This window comes from Nipponia nippon, unplaced genomic scaffold, assembly GCF_047370975.1.
Source record: "Nipponia nippon isolate SJK-2023a ecotype South Korea unplaced genomic scaffold, ASM4737097v1 scaffold_2, whole genome shotgun sequence".
Lineage (NCBI taxonomy): Eukaryota > Metazoa > Chordata > Aves > Pelecaniformes > Threskiornithidae > Nipponia > Nipponia nippon.
The window spans coordinates 35101114-35123326 of record NW_028262336.1 but is presented as its reverse complement, the minus strand read 5'-3'; the positions used below and the strand labels follow the sequence as shown (position 1 = coordinate 35123326).

The following is a 22213-nucleotide window of genomic DNA, read 5'->3' as shown; positions in this document are numbered from 1 at the left end:
CTCCTGCTCTGAGGGGTGTGCGTGGGTGTGTACGGAGGGCTGTGTGCTCCCAAAACCATTGCTGCTCTCCACAGTCCCATCTGCTGTGAGATGTACCTGCTCTTCATCCCATTGCTCTGCAGTGTTGGGGGACACGTTTCCAACAAGCTCATTAGTACATCAGGCTAAGATGTTTTCACACCAGGGAGCAAATGGCCCCGGGGAAGCTTGGGCTGCCTGCACCGATCAGGGCACATGGGTTGTGCCCACACGTGAAACCCATGTAAACCTCCTCCGCTGGGACACGTGGCCTTGGCTCCCTGCAGCTTAATCCAGAAGAAAAGAGCCATGCAGGGCCTAAGTGCTTTAAATGGTGCGCGTCAAGGGTGCGGCGTGGGAGGGCTGCTCTGCCCAGGGGAGCTGCGGGGAGACAGGGATAAAACAGGTGCCCCAAGAAGGTCCATGCCCACCTCTGGCTCCTGAGGGGGAGCTTTGCAGCGCTGGAGCTGGCTACCTTCCACCTGTGCTGCCTCGCTAGAGCTTTTAAATAATTTTCCTTTCCCTCTGGACACCAGGATCTGTGCCCTCAGCAGCCTGCAAAGCACAGGGGGATGCTGACTCTTCAGAAACCCTGGCTGAAGTCTGCAAAGAGGGGCGTGGGGAGAGATGACAGACCTGCAGACAGCTGAGAGATGCCAGATTAGTCTGCAGTCAGACGGACTCAACCAACACCACTAGCGAGATAAGCATCTTGCTGGCCCTGCCCAGCCACCTTTTGTGTTAGGGAGGCTTCCCCGCCTCCCTCATCTCCCTCACCAGTGTTTCATCATGGAGCCACCACCCGCAGCACATAAATAGAGGGCCCGGGCAGGCTGCAGGGCAAAGACTGGAGACTCGGCTCAGGGTCCCGCACTGTGCCCCAGCGCCCGTCCCGCCTGGCCGGCCACCCTGCAGGTAACCAGCGTTGCGCGGTGCCTCGCGGCACTGCCACCGCCGGGACCCGCGGGGACCTGGCGCAGGGCAGGAGGGGAGCCCCTCGGCCAGCCCGCAGCCTGGTTTTCCAAAACTAAGGGGGAAGATGAACATTTTCACCAGGAAAATTGGCCTGGCTTGAGCAGGAGGCTGTTCCCGCTGCAGCTGCCTGATGAGAAAATCGATGCTGTGGTTTTGCTGGAAATCAGCTCTGTTGAAGAAGCCCGATTTCATTGCTAGGTGGGGTCAGACGTTTTGGCGGTGAATGGGACAGCCGGGGTTGGACAGAGGTTCAGGTGTGCAAAACCTTTGACTTAATGGTATCTGACGGCAGTGGCTTTCTCTGTCTGTGTGTGAAGCCCAGAGGAGCCGGGAGCCGGGTGGCTGAAGCCGGGAGCAGCCGGGAGGGAGCTCTCGGTGTGGGGCTGCGGAAGGGAGATCCTCGCCAAGCGGCAGCCTTTCCACGAGGAGCGGGTCTGGGCTCTGTGCTGCTCGGCACAGCGATCAGTCCGCTGGGAACAATGATAAAGTAACCGGTAGATTAAAATGTGTGAATGAAATGAAGGGGCAGAACAGTAACTTGCAGCAAGGATGAAGCAGTTACCAGTAACTTAAACAGGCAAAAGTTTGCTTTAAAAACAGGAAAGCTTTAAAGTCTTTCTTTTTTCAAATTGAAGATGGATGGAGTTCATGCTTTCAAGTTTTTTCTTTATAGTTACACAATTTAGAACTATTTTTCTTTAAAGAAACATTAAGAAGTAATTGCAAGTAGTTGCATGTCTGCAAGAGTAGGAAATCGGGGCTATCAAATGCACAGCATGAAGGTAATGATATAATTGTAATCAAAGGTGGCATTGGGGCAACCGGAGAAGACACTCAACCTGGAAGGACCCAGTGCAGGAGGGAAGCAAGTATTTTTAATACAGCAGGACGTAAGGTCACTCAAACATGGGGACGGGATCCAAAGGTACGGGCTGCACTTAAGGAAACTTGGCATTGCTAGGTTAATGGTTGGACTTGATGATCTTAAAGGTCTTTTCCAACCTAAATGATTCTATGATTCTATGAAAAACTGGGTCTTGAAAAGCTGGCAGCCCGACAAACGGGTCCTCAGCCTTAAAACAAAAAAGGGAGCCAGCACGAGCTGCCAGGCGGTGCTGCGCATCCTAGGAGGGGTAAGCGGAGGAGGAGGGAGCCAGCACAGGGAGGGGATTTTATGCCCGTGAACGGCTCTCTGCTTGAAAATGGGCTGGCCAAAAAACTGAAGAAGGCAAGGGGCAGAGTCACACAGGAGTGCCCGACATCAGAAACATCTTCCTTACGAAGCAAAGGCTTCACAAGTTGAAACAAGGACGAGGGGACCCCCTTGGCTTCCCATGGGGCAGTGAGGTGGCTGGAGAAGGCAGGCGTTGCTGCCAGGCGCTGAGCGGCACAGCGTGAGGGGCTGGGAGCTGACACCCAGACCTAGTCCGTGGAGAAGCAGGGTCCCAACGGCAGTGGTAGCCGCAGGATGAGCCACCAAAGCAGACAGTGCTTCTTTGGGCCCTTCATGTGTCCATGCCCGAATGCCTCCCAGGAACCAAAACGTAAATTACTAGCATCAGTGAACAAGTGCCATTTGCTGGCCAGGGCAACCGTGCCAAAGCTCAGTGTGTGCTGTAATGTGGACTTTGCTAACCCAGTGCCGACATTGCAGCCATCTGAACACCTGGTGGGTGGAGGACACCTCGGTTGAGCCAGGATGAGCTTTCAGGCATAAGACTTTTTGTTTTAGAGCAAACCACCCTGGTCCCAGCAAGCCGCAGATGACCAAAACTAGAGCTAACAGGCATGTCGGGGCGAGGTGGCTGCCTACTTGCTTTAAACCTCGGGGGGTCGAGACCTTGTGGGTTTGGTGTGCCCCTGTCCAGCGTGACGCCTGCGCCTATCTCCCCCTTTCTTTCCCCAGAAGCATGGCTCTCACCAGCGCCCTTTGCCTGTCGCTCGCCTGCCTCCTGCTCTGCCATGCAGCCCCGAAACCCGTGTGCGACCCCAGCGCCTGCACCCCGTGCCCTGAGAGGGATGTGGAGGGGCTGACCACTCCCACCACCAGGGACTGCTGCCCTCCCTGTCCCCCACCCTGCGTCTGCCCCCACTACCTGGAGAGCGACTGCGAGATGCAAGGCTTCGCCAGCGGCCACGTCCCCAGCGGCCGCTCCTTCTACATCGACTTTGCCCGCAAGCTGTGCACCTGCCATCCCGGCGGGGACATCACCTGCACCCCGCTGTGCCCCCGCCTGCCCCCCACCTGCCAGGCCGTGGGCAGCCCCGTGGCCGACGGCTGCCCCCGCTGCGTCTGCTACGACGAGGAGGAGATGGCGGTGCCCGCCGGCACAGTCATCTCCCGGGGCACCCAGATTTGCACCTGCCCCCCCCAGGGGGGCCGGCTGCAGTGCAGCGGCGGCGAGAGCAAGGAGTGAACCTGTCCTCTCTGCCGCCCGAGGGCGGGAGGACGGGAGAGCCTCTCTGGCAGCAGAAGGCTTTCTGCACCTTGGGGCATCCTCGCTGAAAAGTGTTAAATGCTTCAAACTGTCCTAGAGGACTTGGCGATGGATACGGCTGTGCCACAGAGCGCTAGAGAGATGCCGCATTGTATGTCATTTATACGCCAGAGCAAAGCGTCTGTAGCGGGTGAGCTTGCTTTGTTGTAAGGTTTGTTCCGTGGCGGTGGGCTATGAGAGGTTAGATTGCTGCTAGCGTGTAACTGAAACAATGCAGTTATTTATTTATTTGTAAGAGGACTGGGCTTTTGTACGTGTTTATGTTTATATAGTCTGTTTCTATAACTTGCTGGGTAAACTTCCTCCTGGGAGCCAGGTTTTTGCTTCCTGGAATTCCATCAAATTCAAAGTGGTGGGACCAAAATCAGAAGATTGGCTGACGTCCCCCTCTCCAGGCTTTTCTTAAGGTTGGGGGAGTAGGTGGGATGGCACATGGCTGTGTTCTTAGGAGGAGGCAAACCCCTCTCATGCGTCCATCCTCCAGAGCAAAGCCCTGAAGACCCACGTAAAGGATGTTGGCAGTCAAGGGTCAATCCTTCACGGCCACCTCGATGAAGCAGTTACCCAGGGCTGACCCCGTTGTCCGTCCCTGCTGTGTCCTGTTTCAGCAGGAATACCCCAAATTTTGTGTCAGTGACTGTGTCCTCCTCACTCGTGCCCTCCCCTTACCACTGCTGGAGACAGACATAGGATATGGCAGAACTGCATCTTTGGAATGCTTTGACGTATATAGAGATATACCTACAGATATATATGTGTATATGTATAATAAAAAACACGGCTTCATTACATTAACAAGTGTTAATTTTGTTCCTTCAAGAGGTTGAATAAAATCAATTTTACCAATAAACTTTTGAAAACTGTACTGATGAGCACACATACACTTTCCTCATGCATTAGCTGGTGTTACTTGGGCCAGGCAAGCCTCTCCCCCGCCACCTTGGCCCTGGGTATACCTGGAAACCTTAAAAGTGCCCCCTGGCTTTTCATATCCCTCTTTACTGCTCTGTCTGACTGCAAAAAACCAGTGAGCACATGAGATTCAGGTGAATCCAAAAAAGTTGGAGGAAGCAGGTGAATTTGCTTTTCGGGATGAAACAAGGCCCCTGTCAATTGGCACTGTCAGAGGCTGACTCTGCCCTGGGCTCTGGTGAGCCTCGGCCAGCGGCGTGAGAGCTCAGCACATCTGAAAAACTGCTGCACCTCAAAGCTGGGCCTGGGGAATAAGGGCATCCGAGTGGCCGTGTTGTCCCCCTCCACACAGCCACCCCACCGATGGCCCTCGGCTGGTAGCTGCAGGGTGGGGTGGGAGCGGGCTGGGACCCCCCAACCCAGACTTTTCCCGAGGCTGGAGGGCTCTCGGGGACTAACAGGGCCATGCTGGTTTGGGGCCTTGCACTGGGCAGTTTGAGAGCACATGAAGGAGACATGCTGGGGACATGAGGGGACGTGTTCTGTGTGGAGCCAGGGCAGCCGGGATACCTCCTTGCCCCAGTCCTGCACCAGCTGCTGCAGGGATGAGGAAGCAAGGGAGCGGGAGAGGAGAAGGACGCCTTTAATAGGGAAAACATCCCCCTCAGGTTCCCAGCCCACACCTGGCCAGCTCCCAGTCCCGTTGGGACGACCCTTCTGGCCATCACCCACCCCACAGAGCCGACGTGCTCAGCAGTTTCGCCTCCTGCCTGTCTGATTTGGAGAAAACTGCAGTAAACCTGAGGGCTGGTCTGGGCGAGGAAGAGCGCTCGCTGCAAACCGAGATGTGACGTGGCCTCGCAAAAGCCACCGCGCGCTCCCGCTCAGCGTGGAAAACCACAGGAGGCACCGAGTTGAGTCGTCTTTGGGCAGTCAGCAATTTCTGCAGCGCTTGCTTTGCAGTTCAGAGCCGAGAAGCTCGTCACTTGCGACAAGTAACAAGGTTAGGAAACAACACCTCTTACTTTCCCCTGCTTTCCTGAGGTGGGTGTTATTAGAGAAGGTAGACGGCAACTCCGGATGTAAACTGGCATCAAGCCTGCGATAGCGAACACTCAGCTCTTCCACCACGGGTATTATTGCAGCTGAGCTGTGGGGAGGGGGTCAGAAATGGCCCTGCCCGAGCAGCGAGGGTGCCCATGCCTCCGTGTGCCCCGGGTCCAGCCAGATGCCAGGGCTCCCCAGCTCCCGCACAAGCTGGGCCCCTGGCCTCATGCACGTCCCTGCCCTGTTCCCAGAGGACGTGTTTCTGTCACGGGGAAAGGGGTTTTACCCAGCGTCCCTTCCCCCTCCGCTCTTCTCCATTTGGTTGAAAAAAATTTCTTAGTTTTTAATAAGGTTAAAGCTCACTGTCACCTTACAGATCAGACACCAGCGTGAACGAAGCAGGGAGAAAGCAGCTCCCATCTCATCTGTTGTGGGGTGGGGGAAAACAGCACCTGCACCAACCATACTTGACATCTGAGCATCCCGTGCTGCTGTTGAAGCCAGCAGCACAAGAAATTCCTCCCATTATAGGTTTTAATTACATGCTGTCCAGGTATTTCCAAATAGCTGAATAAATTCACATCCTGTATGTGCTTGCAAGGTGTGAGCATTTTATTCCATGGGGTCAGCTCTCTTTTGCATCTGCTGAGCATTTAAGGAAATCAGAATGGGTTTGCAAGTGCAGTGATCGGTTTTGCAAGCGTAGTGGTTGTTCGGAGGGAGTCACCGGTGATTTGGGCAGACTCCTTGTCGCCTGGGGAGGGTGGTGGTCGGCTGAGGCTGTTTATTCTTTGTCACGCATCTTATCTGTCCCACCGCTTCTCCCCCTTGCGTGACTGATAACCTTCGAACAGGAGGGAATGACCGACAGACGGCAGTCCCTGAATAATACTGGGTTTGTGTGAATGCTCTTTATACAGGGTCAGCGTAGGAACAATGAGGAGTTATTCTTCAAACATCTGTGCAAAAAGTCCCTGCCAGCTCCTTTGCAAGCTGCTGGTTGGAGGTGGTGAACAGTTTCTTTGCTCTGCCACCATCTCCAATTTGAGGATAGCTTGCATCTCCAGCCTCTGCCTGGATGTCTGGCAGGATCTCTGTCTACATTTCATCACATTGAAATAAGGAGCTCCATTGTTACTTTTTTCATGAACAGCACCAGCACAGGGAGAAAAAAAAAAACCTGTTCAAAGACGACGCACCGTTCAGTTGTGAGAATTTATTCACTTAAGTTTAACTTCTTGGGTTTTAGCATGCTTTATTTGAACGGGTGTTGCCCTGGACTCTCCAAACCGGTGTGCTTGTCTACAGTTTGGACACAATATTGCTGGTATTGTTATTTATATTTTTCCAGGTCAGATTTTCCCCATGGTCTGGACATCGGCATAGTTTTGTGGCTACCCATTTGCATGGTCACTGTAAATCACAGCACATCACTGTAAATCACTTGCATCACAGCCAGGCACGTGTTTCCAAGTGAGGAGCCGCACATGTTTCTTAAGTGCAAAGCAGTATACAAACTCTTGTGCATCCCTAAACTAGCCCTGAAAACTGAGTCAGAAGCTGAAATTTGCAACTCCTAAAAAGAACTCATTTTACCTACAGAGCAATCAAGTCTGGGGGGGGTTGTTCATGTTCATCAGTGTCCCATAACTTTGTAAAAGATCATTACTGCTGCTTAGTTATTTGTGGAACTGACAGGGCCTTTCTTCATTGTATTATTGATTTAATCATTGATTTAAATAGAACCATGTTTGGGGCATTAGTCCTTTTAACATGCCCTCTCAGTTCCTGCCTCATGAGGCTGTAAAATATTAGCATAGAATATTCATGAGCGAAAGCCCCTTAGGAGGTGTCCTTTCGGCACAACTCTACCCAGTGCCCAGGAGTTTAAGTGTTTGCCCAAGTCCTTCTCCTTTCCCAAAAGCCTGCCAGAAGTGAATTCCTTCTGGGCGGTTCACCAAACAGCTTTAGCATCCCTGCTGCTCCGCTCCCCCAGCCTGCATCTGTAAAGCCCGGCTTTAGGGGGATGGCCATCTGTGATTTTGTCTAAATTATCACACTCTTAAATTATCAGAAATCCTGATCCTGTGGCAGGTTCTGCGCTCGTGCTTTCTGATCAGGATGAGAACGATGTGAGAGAGGTTTCCTAGAGGATCCCCTAATTTAACTAAACCATACCCGCTCTGTCTTGGTAATGGACTGACCATATCACCCTAGAAATACTTTTTCTTTAAAATCTGGGGGCAGGGAGAGAGGTAAAATTTGACACTATCTTTTGAATGCGTTCCTTATATGAAATTTTAGGCGTATACAGTTGCCCTGACATGCCTGCTGCCGTGGCAATGATGCCACACGCTAACCAGCAAACGGCACACGGATGAGAACTGAACTCGCACACACAAATGCGGTTGGGTCAACGGAAAAAGAAAAGTATTATAAAGTGAAAGTTGACCTACACCAGGACATTGAGCTGAAGCAGATTTTTTCAATGCGACTTTTTCCCGTACGCCTTTGGTTCAGTATCACAGTGAAACATGATGGAGGTATTTTAGAAAAAACTGCAAAGAATATTGCGTGGCAATGAACGAAGTCCCCGTTGTTAGATGTTCTCTGCGTTACAAATAACAGCCGTTCCTTCTTCCACGTGGGACCAAGAATGTGGGTTTGGCATTTAAAACAGATGTCTTCTGGGAAGAGCAGAGGAGCCGACGCTTGGGTTCTCTCAGTGAAAATTACAGAGCAGCAAGCAAGGGCTGCACAAGAGGAGGGAGTTACTGGCCAGGGGTTTCAGGGCAAACTCAAATCTATGCACACTCGATGCAGGAGATATTTTGCTTCTGAAATTTAAAACAGAAACGGATTTTTCTGACCATTTATGAAGTGTCATTTCTTTAAATTAAGGATTTGTATGATTTATTAGGGAGGGTTTTTGCATGTTTCCCCAAGATGTGCATATTTTGCGATGCAGAGTTTTAAAATACGCATTTCTATGCCTACGACCTTTTACTGGAGCAAACACAAACATTATAAAAAAAGCATGTATGTGACAAAAATGACACACATTCATTTGGGAAAATAATGTACAAATTGTTTTAGGCCTAAAGTGATTTAGCTTTAACGTTGTGCATCTACGCTAAGGACAGCTTATTTTTAGTTACCATTCCAATACTGCATTCATAGTAGCATTCACAACTCCGTTCTGTAAGGTTGTTGGGCTTTTTCCAGCAAAGCTGGCTTTGAATCTTGGAGTGATTTGCAGAGTCATTATTCAACACTATTCACAGTTGAAAAGCTCAAGAGACACAGAAAAAGTCTAGGGCATGTAATCAAGGATTAATTGTTGCCAGCTTTTGAAGAAAGGAAAGGGTGATAAAAAAAACCAAACCAAAACAACAGGAATACAAAAACAGTTGTTTAAAAGCAGAATGGAGAATCTTGGAGGAAAATTATTATTTCTGTAGCTGCTTAAAGTGTCACTGTGTTTACAAGTGAGTCCTTACAAGGAGTAGCATTTCCCCCAGCGTCCGAAAAGGCAGCACAGGTACTATCTATTGCCAACCCAGTTCCTCAAAATCTCTGAGTTTCATTTGATGATGCTTCTTAAAAGTTTCAAGAGCTTTCAGGTCTCAATCCAGCTATAGTACTGAGTTAAGAAGGTTAATCAGAATCAGCTGTGCAAAATAATCCTTTTGCGTATCAAAAAACAAACCAACCACCCTCTTGTTCCAATATAAAAATATTGCGAGACACCAGTAACAGAAATATTCTCTCTCCCCTTCCTGGCCTTAATTTGGAGCCATATATACTCCTAAGTACCTTAGGCAAGTCAGTACCTGTGCAGTAATTACTTTGCTTCTGTAATCACACATACAATTCAGTCCCCTTGTCTTTTCTGTGTGCTCACCTCTGCTGAAAGTGAGCAGCCTAAATCTTAAAAGACCAAACGTTATAAACTGAGCTACACAGAAACGCACAGTAAACATAATTTGATGAACGTTTAGATGTGAAGGAGAGTCTCTGCGGTTTGTAGCTCATAGCGAAAGGTTGGGGGTGGGGGGGCCCCAGGAAAACCAGCATACGAGTCAATCACGAGTTTCTTAACTATGATCTGCGTATTTTTCACAACTATTAAAAACCTAAGTTTAAAAATGCTTGGATCTTAACAAAAATGTCTCTAAATTCAATTTTATTACCACATTCACATTTAGTATATGCATGAGTTTCTAGTTAGGATTCAGTGGTCAACTTACCAAAAAGTGTGCTAGGAATAATGGTCAGGAGTAGGTCCAAGGGCCTGATCTTCCAACTTGTGCTAGTAGTGACAGAAAAGCCCGAAGACCAACAGGGATGATAAATATCCATAAGAGATTTTCCCAGATTACTTCATAAACTCTAGACTACATCTTAGTTGCATGAGGAAGACAAACCAAACCTGACCTACGACGGTCACATTGCTTTCAGATTTTAGTGAGGTATCTAAACAGTGCTTTGTAATTGCATTTTAAGTACACCACAGGCTTAATCCTGCACACACTGAACTTGCATGAATTTAAACATGGATGTGAATAAATAGCGCAGTACCTAGTATGTGTTCCAGCCCGATCTGTTACTTTTTGCAGAACCCTTGGTTTACACTGCACATGGAGTTTGTTTTCCCTTGTTTTAGCATTGAGGATATTGCTCTGGTTTTCCACAGAGAGGGGTGTTTAGAAACAGCCCTAAATTGCACATTGAAGGATTCCTGTTTTGTAAACAGGTGCTCCACAAAAGCAAACAGGTCCATCAGTTGCTTATGACCACGCTTCTAACTCCTGTAATGGCCTTCTTGAAGAAGGGGATTCATCTTTCAGGGGAACCTGGAACCAACAGACTAGGAATACACCATACTGGACATAATTTAGGCGAAATAATCTGCTTTACAGTTTTTTGTTTGTTGGTTGGTTGTTTTTTTATTCTCTTCAGTTTAAGGAAAAAAATTGCTCCCTGGCAGCAGTGGAGTTAAAACTATTTCCAACGACACCACCAGGAGTTATTCTCACTCTTTTAATGTCAGACGAAGAAATGATCAAATACTCCTGCGTCTAGAACACACGCTGCTCAGTTAATCACAGCTTAACCCTTTAAAAACAAAGTATGATTCAAAATCCTTGGGGCCATGTTCTGGTGTAATTAAACAGCTGTAAAAGTTTGGCTCGGCCTCGCGAGGCCGTACCAGCTCTAGCCAGCGCAGTCAGGCGCAGGACCCCCTCGGCCAGGTGCACCGGGCGCCGGGCTGCGCCGCTTGGGGATCACACATGGACATCACCACGCCAGGTGCTGGGGAAGCAAAAGCAGGAATAAATAATGCTTCGGTGCTAAGCAGAAGTACATCTGATCTTCAGAGCACCCACGTCTGCCTTCGTCTTTGCGGAGTAAGACTCATACACACTGGGTGAAATGAGTTTGAGTTCCTTGTTAGAGAGGAATCGCTATCTTGTAATAAAAAGGCTGCTCATTTCTTGAAGATTTCTGATCTAGTAGAACGTGGTAATTTTACAAATGCATTACAGTCTCTCTGGCTCAACAAGTTAGCACATGGGACATGCACAGGGGGAAGTCTTTTCAAATATGTCGCTCCCATATATGCTTGGAACCATTGGTGAAAGTTTGATGTCCATGCCATTTTAATTGACAATTTTGAAACAACAACAAAAAAAAAACCCCTAAAGTCACACACATTATGGACTATTTACCTGCTAATTCTTTCTTTCATCGAAGCTGCTCCTGCATTACAAAAGCGTAATAAAAATCCCCATACTGGTAAGAACTAGTAAACATTTTTCTTCATTTGCATAAACAAGAAAACCCAAACAAATAAAAAGGCCGAGGATTGTCCCTGGCCAAGAACTGGTTAACTAGTTTGAAAGTATGCTCAAGATGTCTTGAAAACGTATTTGTCTTTCAGCCAAACAATACTGTTAAAGTAGTGAAAATGCTTTGCTTTAAAAATGTGCTTTTTCAGTTCACAGAGAACAGTAGTGTAAAAATAAATCATCCATGAAGTATATTCCATTTTTAAATTTTATCCCTTGATAGATCAGTTGCTTCAAAATCCCTTAACAACCAAGGGAAAAAAAAAAAAGTTACAGGCTTCACACTTTAAAAGATTGTCGATTGTGTAGGCCAAATGTTGCTAACCCATGGAAAGATTTATGGGCGACTTCTGTCACGACCTGAAGACTCTGGATTCTATTAACATGAGGTCAGTATCTTTATAGTAGTCTACAACGTCGGCAAGGCATTTCACCGCTTTCTCGCACTTTGCTTTTCTCTGGCAAAACCAGCTGTGATCACTCAGCAGGTCCTAAAGAACTAAGTCACAAAAAAGGAATAGATTTTTATATTTCCAGGTGACAAGAATGAACAAATAGCATGATTTGGGCAATCACTTAAAAGCACATTAGTGCCCATTTCACTACACTTTACACTGGATGATCACGTTACTTTAGGACTTAAAAATTAAACAACCCAAAACCTATTTGAAGGAGGTTAGCAAGGGAGGGAGGGGGAAAGGAATCCACACGGCGTTTGAGTTTGGCAAAACCAACCTGCTTTACTCTTCAGCTACACTGAGCAGTAAAGAGCAAAGTGTATTCAGCACAAGGCTGACGACTTGATCATTTGCACGCTAGAATTAAACCTGCATTTTCATGGATATGCTCTGTTTTTAGGAGGTGGTGAGAGTGTGAATTTATTATTAAGGAAACCAAAACATTTCACTTAATTGTTTAACATGCGAGATTTTCATGAGGGAACGAAGATCAGTTACATTTCCAACAGGATTTCAAAACTACATTTTGCCTATTCAACTCTAAAAACTAAGCTGAATAGAAGGCTGAAAGGTTTAAAAGACTAATCAAAGTAACAGAAGTGAGAAAGACAATAACAATACAGTACCTAAAAATGGGTAATTCACACATTTTTCACATTTATGTCTTGCATAGACAAATACTTATTCATTTTTTCTCCCAAGACAACTCAGCTTCAGAAAATAAATCTTAAATCAACTTTAATTACAATTAAATGCATGTGTTCCAATTTTTCAAAATACCAGGGTGTTTTGAGTTTTTGTTTGTTTAAGTGCTACAAGTCTAATGGTTTTATGAAGCTATCATCCCTTGGAAAGGCTTTGTTTCATCCTTTGGGCTGTCAGGTTCATAAAGTCGGGAAACTGAACTGCCTTCTAATTCTTTCTCCATGTGATTAAAGAAATAATGCATGAATAATATATCTATTTAAGTCTTTGTGGCCCTACTCCACTAGAATGTCCATAAACCTGAAGCGACTTTTAAAGCACAGGAACTGGGAACTCTTAATTCCTCAACGTAGGTTTGCCTTCTGGCCATATTTTGAACATCAAAATGGTACGTGGTGGACACCAGGTCAACACGAATCCCTGCACTTCTAAGCCCTTTGTCCATACCCTGGTTTCCACTGGAAGAAGACCTAGGTATGCAGGCAAGATAAAGTTGGAGGGGTCTCCAAAAGGTTCCTGACAGTGATCAGGGACCAGAACAAGGTAAACGCAGCCCAACGTGCCGCCTCACGGAGTCTCCCTGAAGTCAGCAGGACTCCACTTTGACCCAATCTCCAGGTCTAGGAAACTCTCTGCAGAGCCAGAGCCATGCCTGTCGATGTTTTCCAACATGATTATTTCTTTGGAACAGTCATTTAAAAATATATCCTGATCAATTTGGAATTGATTTACTAAAACGCAATGTTTCTAAAGTTAAAGAACAACAGGAAATTGCATTGCCTGTTACAGAAATCTTGGAAAAACTGGACCGAGAACCCTGTTTTGGGTTACTGATATCTAGATTACATTGAAAAAAATTTAAAAGGTTCAATAATCATAATTGCAGAAGAATTACATTGATTTTAAAAACAAATTAGTTCTATTGCATATGAACGTGACTTTAATTGGGGGTGGGGAAGAAGAATTATAGATGTGTTTAAAGTCAGGTCCCCTATAAAGAGTTTTTAACTAATGTAAACGTGTACCTTCCCTGAATAGTGATGTTTTGCTTAAACCAACAATCCTTCTTACACAGCAAAAAAGGAAGGACACTACTTTTTTTTTTTTTTTAAATTGTGAGAAGAAAAAGCACTTCTGTGCAATTCACACCTACTACAGAATTCTCACTGACAAGGTTTGAGTTCCATATGTTAAGCAATACCTTTGCTTACATCGGTAAAGACTTTTCAGTTTTAAGAATTCACATCCCTATGTTTTTATGTTTCTAATTTGACAGTAAAACTATTCCATATTCTCTCTTCCACAGTAAATTCTGTAAACTTCACTTTCCAGGTATTGATAAACTAGCTGAAAACAAGGTCACAGATGTTTCAGAAGAATAAAACTTTGGCTGCACGTAAGGTGGGGGGAATAAAAAAGCTAACCAGATAATAGTTTCTTTCTGAAAAATAAACTTTCAGAAGTTTGCAAACCCTGATGCCTGGTTGTTTCCAAGTGAGTTCCAAGTGGCACATAAACTACATATTCCTGAACCCTCTTCCAGCCAGCTGTATAGATATTAAGTGTTTTAATACCCTCTCTCTTTTTAAGATCTCAGTTTTCACAGTTTTGAAGTGTGGGCCAATGCCCATTGCCACATTAACTCCAAACCACAGAAGGTTTTTGCCCATTTTGGTTTACCCTTCCCTTCACTGCTGGCTACTTGCTACCCCAACAGACCTGCTGGCTGAGCTGCTTCCTAGACTACCTCCAAGCAGGCTGGGGAAAGCTCTGCTGGGAGATCTGAGGCAGCAACAACTGGTCAGGGAGGGAAAGGAGATGAGGAGAAATGGCCTGTTCCTCCAGCATAGGTTGATTTGGAAAAGCACGTATTTGTCCATAGGCCTGTACACACTGAGAAGTAGACTATTCATCTGCCTCTAACACACTGTTAAATATGAACAAGGGTATCTGAATAAAAACCTCAAACAAAGCAACAAATATAATCTACTATATAATGGAAACTGTGGGGGTGATGAAGCACTTATGGAGTGAAATCAAAACGTAAGAAAAATACTGAATCTGTTTCTCAGTTTTAGTCATCTCAGTTATCCTTTGTCAGAGCAGTAGGTTGAATGTTTCCAAAGGAGCATGAATTTGTACAATATCGGTCTTATTTATATGTTTTGGGGTCAAACTGGATTTGACAATAGCCTTTGAGACAGTTATACTGTGTCAAAGCTCTCCTAATTAAATCTTCCATTATTCATTTACTGTGTTCTTTAACAAACATGGCGCATTAGTGGCAAAGCAGAGAAGTTAGAAGAAAACAAATTCTTTAGAAATTACGACTCCAGCTAGAGTAGATCATTACAGCATTTGAACTAAGAAGCAAGATCCTCAGACAGGAATAAGCAAAAGATCATAGCAGAAACATCACTTGCGTTGAGTAAAACCCAACGCCCATTCTTCAAAACAGCTACTAGTCATTGAAAACTAGTATTATTCTCTGTGTATGTATGCCAATGCTACTGACATTTCTTTCTGAAATTTTTCTTCATACCAACTTATAATTGCCTTGGAAGACAATCTTTAAAGACCCGCTTCCAACCATTTCAGCATGTCAAAAAGTACATGTGTTAATCCTACTGAAATCAATATGACCTAAGCACATGCCTGAGTGTTTTGTGAAGCAGAAATTGAGTATTCAATTAAATATTTGCATCTGTCAAAGGGCTTTGTTCAAATACAATGTCTAAAGATTCTAAAAGTTAACATCTTTCTCCCTGTCGCGTTAGAAATGCAACTAGATTTGGTCTAAATCAGAAGGAAGTTCTGGCTTTGATCTAACCCAACGTTGTGACAAATGGACAGGGGGAAAAGAGGACGTTGATCTTACCATGAGACTTTTGGAGTCTGTTATTTGTACTTAACAACGGGAAATACAAAGTTCCAAAAGTAAGTGTTCATGGATAGACAGACACAGACTCCAAACTTAGGGGAAAAAAAGAAATGAACTGTTACCACAAAAAAAAAAAAAAGGGGGCATTTTCATAACTAGCTCTTCGTTTTTAAATGACACACAAGGATTTTCTACTCTAATAAAGCCTGCTGTATATTCTGGTAGTAACCTTCAGATTTGAAGAAATTTTATATAAATCCATAAGTTATATTTCTTTTTGTATTAGGGGAAAATATTTCAAATGCAATAAAATAGCAGAGTGATAGCAGAATTCATGACTGTATAATAGGCAACTTTTCATTTTTCAGATTCAGTTGTACAAACTATAAACTGTTAAATTTCTCTAATAACTGGAAAAGTTGTGGGTATTTGAATTTACTTACCTGAACACTCATTTAGCAAATACCTTCAGATACAAGTCTAGATACAGAGTTAATGTAATTTGACTATTAGTTTACACATAATATAAATCAATGTTTGACAATATCAAAATCCCATCAAACAGTGGGCCCTTCTTATACTATTATCAAATATAGTATATCACTGTGGGATAGCTGAGAATCATAGAATGCTAGCATAGGCTTGTTTATTAAATTTGGTCAGTTTTCAGACCTTCCAAATAGGAATACTAAACATTTATTTTTCCCCTCTGGAAATTCTTTTTTTTTTTTTTTTTCCCCCCCTCTTGCTTAATACAGTCATCATCCCAATTCCTAGTGAATTTATAAAAATATTTTTTATCCAATAACCCCGACAAGGTAAAAATAGGAGTTTTTATAGCAAATGATAAACAGGCTCACGGACTATGAGAGAAACTAAACTTATTTAAATTGCCATACATTCGCTACTGAATCACACATCAACATTTTCTTTTTATGTGTGTTGCTGTCCACCTCAGACTAGCAGTTTTTAAGGTGCAGAAGCATCTTTCAAATATATGCATCTAACTTAATGGTCAAGTTCCACACACTAGTGTCACATGCTTTAAATTTACATCACCTGCCCATCAAGAGCTGTGTTAAATAACAGCACTCATTGAAACTGCGTAATTCTTTAGAAATTGCAGCACTTCCAATTCATAGAACAAAGGGGTGCTAATGTGGTTCTTTATATTACTGGATATAATTTTCTGAAATAAAAGGAAAAGAAATGAAAAAACACATTTGAAAGAAGTTGCTGCACCTGCAAAAACACTCTTTAAGCTCACTATGAAATACAAAAAAGTGCACCCTTCTATATCTACATATAAAACATATTAGAAATAAAACTTGTGTAAAATGTTTGCTGTGCAAACTATAAAAACAGTCAGTCAGTCCATTCTTTTTCCTAAACATTTTGTCACACTCTCTTGCTTCCTACTGCAGAGAATCGCTGTTATCCAAGACCAGCCCACTGATATTTGTTGTTGAGAGGTCTCCTCCATCATCTTCACCGCTGTCTACAGACTCATCCTCACTTTGCCCTGCCATCATAACTTGCTGAACAGCCAAAGTAGCACCATCAGATGACAAAGACTGGAGACTGTCTACATTCATGTTGACTGGAGCTGTAATTGTTACGACAGCGCCTGCAGAAGCACAATTGTAGTACTTTAGCATCTTTCTTGGTTTCTAATTTTAAGTAATACCTATTTACATATAACAGAGTTTGTTTCTAATCAACAGGAAGAAAACCTAAGGAACTAAATTAAAATAAAAGCTAAGTTGTCAAACACTTAAATATCAGGAAATGCCAGAATTAAGTTGGCCAGAAGTCTTAAACTTAGCTGTGTTATGGACACCCATTACAGCAACTCTCCAACCAAGTCATCACAAGACCATTTCTGCAGTATTCCAGCCTAATTAATTGCAAAAAAAATTGGGGTGTTTACATAGAGATTCAAGGTGACTTAAATAGATAAAGCTGTTGTCAGATCCAGCAGAGGTTGAGGGAAAAGTTGCTACCAACTGGAAAGGAATAAAGCAGCAGGTGGCAGGTCAGAAAGGATGGTCCTGAGATTAAGGCAGTTATTTATCTTTCTTAAATTGACTCCATTTGTTTGATCTGATGCTAAGGAAGTTACTTCAGTCAAAGTCTTTGGAGGCTCTATTACACTTCTCTGCTTCTCAATGCTCAACTTGAAACACATGAGGCATATAGAATTGCAGATGCTCAGTCCCCCTAGCAACAGTGAAAGGAATGTGAAGAGGATGGAGAGTCATGAAACTAAAACTGCAGTCCAACACTGCTAATCAACCCGAATGCGACTGACATGCATACACATACTGAGGGAACTTAGTTGCACATCTAATCTTTGTTCTGTTGTTTCATAACTTCTGAAACAAAAGCAACAGTCTCTCAACATAAATTCCAATAGAATAACCCCCAAAACACAGAAAAACTTTAAGGAGGGAAAGATTGACACATTTCTGTTATGTTTTTCCAGATTAAACACACATTTATACTGAAATATCAGAAAGTTCCCCTCCCTCCAAAGGCATTAAACCCTTCACTTCCCTGTTACAGAGGAATTAACCTTATTATCTGTGGTTTAGCCAGTTCTCCTTACCATCTGACATTGTGAGCTCGTTAGATTGCTGCTGAGCAACTCCTGAGGCAATGGAGTCAGGCCAGAACCTCTGAACCGGTCGGTTCTGAGCTGTTTTCTTCTTTGTTTTTGGAGTTTCAGAACAACTGGAATCCAGCATCGGCTGAAGAATTCGCCTTCTAGCATTGATAAACCTGAACACAAGCAAAGACAAGAAGTACTTATGAGCAGTTGGCTGTAAATTCTCTCTCTCTCTCAGATTCACAAAGTATGCAGCGTGAAAACAGAAAATTAGGAATATAAAATCTCCCTACCAGCTTGGCTTGACATTCTTTTTAACGTGTAAAACTGCTCCTAGAATACTGGCATCCTTTGATTTTGGCAAACTAGCTAAGAAAGTACTTCTATCATTTTGCTGCTAGCAGCACTTTTTTCCCCCGCCTCAGATGGGGAAATTCTCCAGACAGCATGACAGATGTACATTTCAAGATCTTATTAAAAACTAAGCACCAGAAAACTTGCTGACAGCACAGCTCAGAAAGCTGATACTCCTCTCATTAGGGTTCACCTAAAATCTAGCCCCTGCCTAACCTAGTTTGTTTGGTCTGGTTTCATTTACTTCCTTAAGCTCCCACATTACTTATTTTCCAGGCTCCCTTGCTTTCCAAGGTCTGGATCCTGATCCAGGAGACAATAGCAAACACATTTTTCCAATCTTTCACAATTCTTTTTCATTCCCTGATTTTCACTTGTTTACTTTAGCATGCTAATTGCTGCCCTTCCCTTTTCTGCTAGTGAACAAGAAAATACTTAAACCACATCTCACTTGGCTACCAGCAGTTAACTGAATCAATTTCAACATAGCTAGCTGTGGCAAGGAGCCGCAACTCCTTGCCAGCCACAGCTGACTGAGGATAGCATCCCCTGCTAAATCTGACAAAACACATCCAGGACCCATCTTTACCTGCAATGGAAGGAAGCAGGGTGCAGCTGGCAGGTTCGCATGGTGTAATGCAGTGCTTTGCAGAGACATTAGTTGGTTCCCAGTACCACAGAGCTCCATTACTACTGTGTCACACAGGCAGAGTTACACTGTTCCACTTTTGGAACCGGTGTACTGCCACTATCTTGAGTATTTCCCCACTGGACCCCTCCGCAGCAATGCAGCCAGCATCATCTTTGAAATCTGAGGAAGATCCCTGTTGGACTTAGCTGCAATAATTTTAGGAACCAATCCCACAAGCAGAATAGGATGCATGTCAGCACCCTCGCACCTCTCTTCTGCAGGGGCAGGTGTATTATCTTAAACCTCTAGTGAAGATATGACATGCTAAAACATGTTGAACCATGAACTAGGGTAGCTGAAGCTGACACCCTCCATTCAGACATCACTGCTGAGAGGACAGCATCCTTTGAGACAAGAGCAGAATGAATGTCTGTTGACAGTAACTTCAAACATTTGCAACCAGGATTACCAGAGAACACTTTTCAGAGCTTCAGGTCACTAAACGCCTTTAAATTTCAATTGCTTTACTTGCAGAAGAGACATGAGAGTACTTCCATCTCTTTCAGCAATAGAACAGAATGTAATTCCTTAATGTTGCGAAGTTTTCTGGAGTCCTTACATAATTTAAATGGCACAAGTATTATTATACCTTACTAAAAAATAATATGATTGTGTATCAGTGCATAATTCTTGTATTTTTTATACATATTTTGTAACATATGTAGAACACTAAGTTCAACTCAAGAGTATAACTTGGACATCTGAACAATTTCTCTATGTTGTAAGCGTGTGGAGACAATGACAGATATTTAAGTAAGAGTTTTTGCTCTTACCAATTGTTAACCTGGAGTAGTGTCAGATTTGTTTGTGCTGCAATCTGTTTCTTCTCATCCTCTGTTGGATATGGATGCTAAATAGGACAAAAAAAGCAAACAAGAAAGGCATAAGCTTGTTTCATCTCCTCATCAAAAATAAGGACTCCTTTATTACAACTGATTAAAGCTGCTAGATTAAGACCATCTGACTCGTTAAAAACCAGACTTCAGAAACCTCACAAACTTTTATAGATAAAAATCATTTAACAAAGAGTGCTTTACTACACAAAAATGATTTTATCTGTGAAAATGTATATGATACCATTAAACCGCTGATGTGTAATTCAGAAGAAAAAGCTTCTCATGGCTGACAGTCTTTATTAAACAGCGTGATCCCTGGGCAACACAGCATGTGATAAGATCTGATTAGTTATGCTGTCTAAAGGCAATGTCATATGAGAGTACTGACAAGCATTTTCTAGTTACATAAAGCTACTCTGAACTAAACAGATGAAGAGAGTGTACATAACGTAAGAAGTGTACATGCAGTTTCCCTGTATCATTTGTCTGTTGTAAAATAGTTGTAAAAGATAAAATATCGATCAACTAAACATTGTGATATAACTTGAGACCCATTTTTCCTTTCAGGGTAAGTATTTATGCAAAGGAAAAACATTCTATTGAAAGTACAAGTAGGAAGCACAAGCCCAAGTGTTACCACATTTGGTACACATCAGAAGGACTGTTGGAAAGGAGATAAAGCCAGGAAATTCAAAATCCTCCTCTACGAAAAAAAACCCACAAAACACAGATGGAACTACTTTTCCTTGTGCCATGAAACAGGGTGTAGAGAGCACTAAGTTCTCCACACAATGAAATGAAGAAAGATCCCTTTTAACAATGTTTATTGAGATCATGAGGTACAAATGTAACATCCTTATTAAAATAATAATAAAATCAACTGACATTAGACTGTGGAACTACTCCAAATGACTTCAGGGAAAACTGAACTGAGATTACACAAATGACAACAGAATAAATTCACCTTCTTTAGGAAGCAAAATCGTAAGAGACCACATGAAAGAGTTACATAAAAACCTGTGACTCCTGATCATGTCCAGTCCTTACCCCTATGTGCTGAAAAAGCCAAGATCTCATCACATTTGTAGCGTGCTTGGGAAGAACTCCTCTTTTATTTTTTGATGAGCCATCATCTTGATGCAAGATGCCTAGATCTTGGTTTAATTGCAACTGAAGCTGCACACATAATTTTAGAAGAAATAAGGCAGTTAACATAGTAATAGCAGTATTCTGTATCAATGTATGAATAACTCGTTTATAGAAGGAATGAAAAGAAATTAGGCTTGAGGCATGCTGATTATAAAAAGCTACTTTATTTGTTAGGGAAGACTTACAATAGCAGCTTTCCTACAATAGCATTCCAAAATGTCTTTATCCAAGGAAAATGCTGTATTGGATTTCTATAGTTTTCACATTTCATGTAAATTCTATTGTAAGAATTACAGCTGTTATCAGGCTGTGTAAGTGATCCTGTGACAACAGTCAAATGCTTATTTACTATAATTTAGAATAAAATCCACCTATGTGGTACATGTCAGGTTAATGATCCACTGTACTAATCTATACTGCCCTAGGGACCCGATTGCCTTGTCTCCCTGTGTAGTCATTTGCACATGTGAAGAACAATTGAAAAACACAATGCTGAATATACTCACTGTGTGCAAACATAAACAACTATGGAAGCTGTAAAATAGTACTGATTTAAGACTTAAAAAAAGGACTTAAAGTAAAATGAATTATTATGCTAGAGTTGCAAACAAAAATGCTAAAGGTCCTGCTAAATAAATTCATCTAAATTCTCAAAGAGCAAGAAAGTATATACAGTAGAACTCTTAATTCATTTTACAACACTCTTACTATTTTCCTAAAGGTTCATATTTATTTCTCACTTTTGCTTTCTTTTTCACTTCCTATGGACACATCAAATCATTTGCACATTGGTTATCTGAACATTAGGGAATATGTTCTTAAATGCTTATGCAGAGCTAAGAAGAAACAGCATATAAATTGCATATGAGGTTCTATTTCAGACAATTATAACTGAAATCATTCTAAATCAGGTTTTTCAGACAATATGGAACAATTTTGTCAAGCCGGTCATTATGTCTATGTCCTGTATGAAACAAGTTTTAAACAAGGTTTAAGCTACCAAATTACAACAAATGTATATTTGGAGCATACTTTTATTTCCAAAATAATGTTTTACATTCTAAATAATCTGCTTGTATATGGAGGCTTTATTCTGAACTTTCGATAGCTCTCCTCCAGTATTTTTCCCCTACCTCCACAGCATTCTGAAACACTAAAAAAGAATTTGAAGAAGGATTTCCTATGGGTAACAAGGAATACAGGTCCAAACCTATGTATAGGTGGGTTTG

General features: G+C 43.2%; 3 protein-coding genes across 14 annotated transcripts in view; 2 read left to right on the top strand and 1 right to left on the bottom strand.

The window, feature by feature from the left end:
• The window catches only part of LOC104020846 (cystathionine beta-synthase), a 38748-nt gene extending 38089 nt beyond the window's left edge, over positions 1-659 (top strand). Inside the window, exon 21 of the transcript XR_015704649.1 lies at positions 555-659. The gene's annotated coding sequence lies outside the window, so the exon portion shown is untranslated. The remainder of the gene's footprint in view (positions 1-554) is intronic.
• A 219-nt stretch (positions 660-878) lies between these two features.
• Positions 879-4298, top strand: LOC148055737 (fibulin-2-like). Its single transcript, XM_087758645.1, has 3 exons — positions 879-933; positions 1800-1918; positions 2900-4298. Exon 3 carries the CDS (start codon positions 2904-2906, stop codon positions 3408-3410), a length of 507 nt encoding a protein of 168 aa, XP_087614771.1. The 5' UTR covers positions 879-933; positions 1800-1918; positions 2900-2903; the 3' UTR covers positions 3411-4298.
• Positions 4299-13506: 9208 nt separating this feature from the next.
• PKNOX1 (PBX/knotted 1 homeobox 1) overlaps positions 13507-22213 on the bottom strand; it is a 44765-nt gene continuing 36058 nt past the window's right edge. For 10 of the 12 annotated variants that reach the window (XM_087756076.1, XM_087756071.1, XM_087756072.1 and 7 more), the window contains 4 exons: positions 20883-21011; positions 19773-19849; positions 17955-18127; positions 13507-16973 (listed from right to left, as the gene is read on the bottom strand). In XM_087756076.1, the coding sequence (XP_087612202.1) occupies positions 16762-16973; positions 17955-18127; positions 19773-19849; positions 20883-21011 (591 nt within the window). In that variant the 3' untranslated portion in view covers positions 13507-16761. Of the gene's footprint in view, positions 16974-17954; positions 18128-18897; positions 18924-19772; positions 19850-20882; positions 21012-22213 lie in introns of all 12 variants that reach the window. The other 2 variants (XM_087756081.1, XM_087756080.1) reach the window with 2 other exon arrangements.